At 44.0% G+C, this 5000-nt stretch overlaps 1 protein-coding gene across 1 annotated transcript in view; it reads right to left on the reverse strand.

Annotated features, from left to right (window-relative positions):
* LOC311118096 (plastin-3-like) overlaps window positions 1-5000 on the reverse strand; it is a gene marked incomplete at its 5' end in the record, with an annotated part of 42795 nt that overhangs the window by 14997 nt on the left and 22798 nt on the right. Inside the window, 3 exons of the mRNA XM_084192973.1 lie at window positions 316-567; window positions 2475-2553; window positions 4452-4647. Coding sequence (XP_084049099.1) covers window positions 316-567; window positions 2475-2553; window positions 4452-4647 — 527 coding nt within the window. The remainder of the gene's footprint in view (window positions 1-315; window positions 568-2474; window positions 2554-4451; window positions 4648-5000) is intronic.

Below are 5000 nucleotides of genomic sequence, written 5' to 3' on the forward strand. Positions count from 1 at the left end.
TCCCTCTCTCTCTCACACCCTCCCCCTTTCTCTACCTCTCCTTCCCTCTCTCTCCTTCCCTCTCTCTCTCCCCCTCCCTCTCTCTCCCCCTCTCCCTCCCTCTCTTCCTACTTCCCTCCCTCCCTCCCTCCTTCTCTCCCCTCTCTCCCTTCCCTCCCTCCCTCCCCCTCTCTCTCTCCTTTCCCTCTATCCCCCTCCTTCTCTCCCTTCCATCCCTCCCCCTCCTTCTCTCCCTCTCTCCCTTCCCTCCCTCCCCCTCTCTCTCTCCTTTCCCTCTATCCCCCTCTCTCTCTCCACTCCGTCCCTCTCTCCTACCTCCTCATCAGTTGCCAGACCAGTGCCAGGGTGAGAGTTGGGTTTCCGTCATTAAGGTCCTGTCCTCCGATGCCGACCAGAGAGAACCCTGCCTTCGCCTTCCCGAGTTCCACCGCATAGTTACAGTTCTCCAGCTTCTTCATGTTGGCCCCTATCTTGGGGTAGGGAGGGCGGTTGACTTTGTGGTCCCAGTCCACTCGAACCTTAATCCTCTCATAGAGCTGGAGGATGACCAGTGCATCTAACAGATCACTGGAAGGAGGGAGGGAAATTATTCTGCTGTCATAATTCTTGCTTTCAGATTCATACCCACATGTTTTATTGCTTTAATAATAAAAAAGCATTAATCATACCTGTATATATGGATAACATGAGGGTTGATATTGTATTAATAATATGAAAGGTAGTTACTAGTTAGGGTTTATAATAATAGTAAAGGTAGTTACCTGTATACAGTGCATTCGGAAAGTATTCAGACCCCTTGACCTTTTCCACATTTTGTTACGTTACGGCCTTATTCTAAAATTGATTAAATAATTGTTTCCCCTCATCAATCTACACACAATACCCCATAATGACGAAGCGAAAACAGGTTTTTAGACATTTTTGCAAATGTATTAAAAATAAAAAACTGAAATACCTTATTTACGTAAGTATTCAGACCCTTTGCTATGAGACTCGAAATTAAGCTTGGGTGCATCCTATTTCCATTGATCATCCTTGAGATGTTTCTACAACTTCATTGGAGTCCACCTGTGGTCAATTCAATTGATTGGACATGATTTGGAAAGGAACACACCTGTCTATATAAGGTCCCACAGTTGACAATGCATGACAGAGCAAAAACCAAGCCATGAGGTCGAAGGAATTGTCCGTAGAGCTCCGAGACAGGATTGTGTCGAGGCACAGATCTAGGGAAGGGTACCAAAAAAATTCTGCAGCATTGAAGGTCCCCAAGAACACATTGGCCTCCATCATTCTTAAATGGAAGAAGTTTGGAACCACCAAGACTCTTCCTAGAGCTGGCCGCCCGGCCAAACTGAGCAATCGGGGGAGAAGGGCCTTGGTCAGGGAGGTGACCAAGAACCTGATGGTCGCTCTGACAGAACCTGAGGTCCTCTGTGGAGATGGGAGAACCTTCCAGAAGGACAACCATCTCTGCAGCACTCCACCAATCAGGCCTTTATGGTAGAGTGGCCAGATGGAAGCCACTCCTCAGTAAAAGGCACATGACAGCCCGCTTGGAGTTTGCCAAAAGGCACCTAAAGGACTTTCAGACCATGAGAAACAAGATTCTCTGGTCTGATGAAACCAAGATTGAACTCTTTGGCCTGAATGCCAAGCGTCACGTCTGGAGGAAACCTGGCACCATCCTTACGGTGAAGTATTGTGGTGGCAGCATCATGCTGTGGGGATATTTTCCAGTGGCAGGGACTGGGAGACTAGTCAGGATTGAGGGAAAGATGAACGGAGCAAAGTACAGAGAGATCCTTGATGAAAACCTGCTCCAGAGTGCTCAGGACCTCAGACTGGGGCGAAGGTTCACCTTCCAACAGGACATTGACCCTAAGCACACAGCCAAGACAACGCAGGAGTGGCTTCGGGACAACTCTCTGAATGTCCTTGAGTGGCCCAGCCAGAGCCCGGACTTGAACCCGATCAAACATCTCTGGAGAGACCTGAAAATAGCTGTGCAGCGACGCTCCCCATCCAACCTGACAGAGTTTGAGAGGATCTGCAGAGAAGAATGGGAGAAACTCCCCAAATACAGGTGTGCCAAGCTTGTAGCGTCATACCCAAGAAGACTCAAGGCTGTAATCGCTGCCAAAGGTGCTTCAACAAAGTACTGAGTAAAGGGTCTGAATACTTATGTAAATATGATATTTCAGTTTTGAAATTTGTATAAATTTGCAAAAAAATTATAAAAACCAGTTTTTGCTTTGTCATTATGGGGTATTGTGTGTAGATTGATGAGGGGAAAAAAAACGATTTAATCCATTTTAGAATAAGGCTGTAACGTAACAAAATTTAAAAAAAAGTAAAGGTTTCTGAATACTTTCCGAATGCACTGTAGATGGTTAACATGAGGGTTGATATTGTATTTATAATATGAAAGGTAGTTACTAGTTAGGGTTTATAATAATAGTAAAGGTAGTTACCCGTATATATGGTTAACATGAGGGTTGACTCCCAGAGAATTCATCCAGTTCCTGAAGGTTTTCTCCTCTCTCGTCTCACCTGAGGAAACAGGGGGAGGTAGTGTGTGTTACCACTGGGTATGTTTAAAGAGTCTCCCCTGAGGAAACAGGGGGAGGTTAGGGTTAGGGTTAGGGTTAGTGTGTTACCACTGGGTATGTTTAAAGAGTCTCCCCTGAGGAAACAGGGGGAGGTTAGGGTTAGGGTTAGGGTTAGTGTGTTACCACTGGGTATGTTTAAAGAGCAACTGAAGGCAATAAACAACTTATCTGGTCCAACATGGCCTCTGTGGCATCGATACAAGTCAGAAACATTTATTATAGTGTCAAAATTGAATACAAAGTGTAAATAGTATAATTTAGTCTCGTCAAAAATTGAGATTTGCGAGATAATTAGGAAAAAAATGGTATGTAATGGAATGAAGGGTACCGCAACAGTTTTCCTTGGGTTGGGATGGTATGTAATGGAATGAAGGGTACCGCAACAGTTTTAAACAGGTTGGGATGGTATGTAATGGAATGAAGGGTACCGCAACAGTTTTCCTTGGGTTGGGATGGTATGTAATGGAATGAAGGGTACCGCAACAGTTTTCCCTGGGTTGGGATGGTATGTAATGGAATGAAGGGTACCGCAACAGTTTTCCTTGGGTTGGGATGGTATGTAATGGAATGAAGGGTACCGCAACAGTTTTCCTTGGGTTGGGATGGTATGTAATGGAATGAAGGGTACCGCAACAGTTTTAAACAGGTTGGGATTATTTACATCCTACAGCTGAGGGGGACCCGATCATAATGCCTTATGGGGCTAGTTAGGGACCCGATCATAATGCCTTATGGGGCTAGTTAGGGACCCGATCATAATGCCTTTGTCAATGTGGTTTGACATTCCATATCCTTATGGGGCTAGTTAGGGACCATCAATAAATTCCACTATGTAATGTACATGGGACCATATGTTAAAATGTCAATAGCTCCAAATATCAATGACTTAAAAACCTCCACTTAACCCACGGTCGCACACCGGCCGGCTGAAGCTAATTGGTGAAAGAAGTTGGCTAGTTTGCTAGCTAACCTAGGCTACTTCCAGACACAAGACCTGGTTAGACTGTTAGTTATCTGTAGAAGGGTGAGTGACTGTAACTGTTTTAGCAGAGTGAATGTCCAAACTCTTCCCACCTTCAAACACACACAAGAGACAGCCACATCAAAACATGCTTCCAAGACCCAAATCTGATTCTCAGACGCATTTCATAATGAGGAGAATTGAAGCCCAAGGCTAAATAAGGAAGTTTAGCCCCACTTTAAAATAAAGTGTGTAATTATGTTGAGAGTCAGCAGGGGGAGTAATATACACAGATCTACAGAGTCAGGAGGAATTATATACACAGATCTACAGACGCAGGAGGAATTATATACACAGATCTACAGACGCAGGAGGAATTATATACACAGATCTACAGAGTCAGGAGGAATTATATACACATATCTACAGACGCAGGAGGAATTATATACACAGATCTACAGAGTCAGGAGGAATTATATACACAGATCTACAGACGCAGGAGGAATTATATACACAGATCTATAGAGTCAGGAGGAATTATATACACAGATCTACAGAGAGTAGAATCAGAGGTGTGTTTATGATAATCTATTTCTATAGTCTATACAGCATATCAGATGTCTGTTCAACCAGGGGTACTCAAACCTTTGGGGGTACTTGGCATATCCACAGGGGGTACTCAAACCTTTGGGGGTACTTGGCATATCCACAGGGGGTACTCAAACCTTTGGGGGTACTTGGCATATCCACAGGGGGTACTTGAGAACAGTCATGAGACCATAGGCCTACTGGTAAAATAGACATGAGGGTGTACTTCAGGGGTACTCTGGGCAGAGTAGAATTGACTTGGTGGTGCAGTATATGATATGAGTACCCACCCTCCAGTCTGGCCCAGTCCAGGTCCTGCCCCTCAGGCTTGGTGAGTGATGGGTATTTATTAAACAGGTTGGCTACGAAGGCCAGGTTGAGTTTGGGGTTCCCACAGACCACATCAGCAGGGGTCACAAACTGTCTACAGCCCAATCTGTCAGCCTGAACCAGCATACTCTCTGCCCTCCGCAGGTCATCTTTCTCCTGGGGGGGAGAGAGAGCTGACAGTTATATACACAGAATTAACACAAAAAAAGAGCAAACTAGAATGCTATTTGGCCCTAAACAAACACTATTGTAAATACAACCCATATTTATATTGATTTATTTTCCCTTTTGTACTTTAACTATTTGCACATTGTTACAACACTGTATATAGACATAATATGACATTTGAAATGTCTTTATTCTTTTGAAACTTCTGAGTGTAATGTTTACTGTTAATATTTATTGTTTATTTCACTTTTGTTTACTATCTACTTCACTTGCTTTGGCAATGTTAACACACGTTTCCCATGCCAATAAAGCCCTTAAATTGAATTGAATTGAATTGAGAG

The sequence above is a fragment of the Coregonus lavaretus genome, assembly GCF_964263955.1.
Source record: "Coregonus lavaretus genome assembly, contig: HAP1_SCAFFOLD_1091, whole genome shotgun sequence".
NCBI lineage: Eukaryota > Metazoa > Chordata > Actinopteri > Salmoniformes > Salmonidae > Coregonus > Coregonus lavaretus.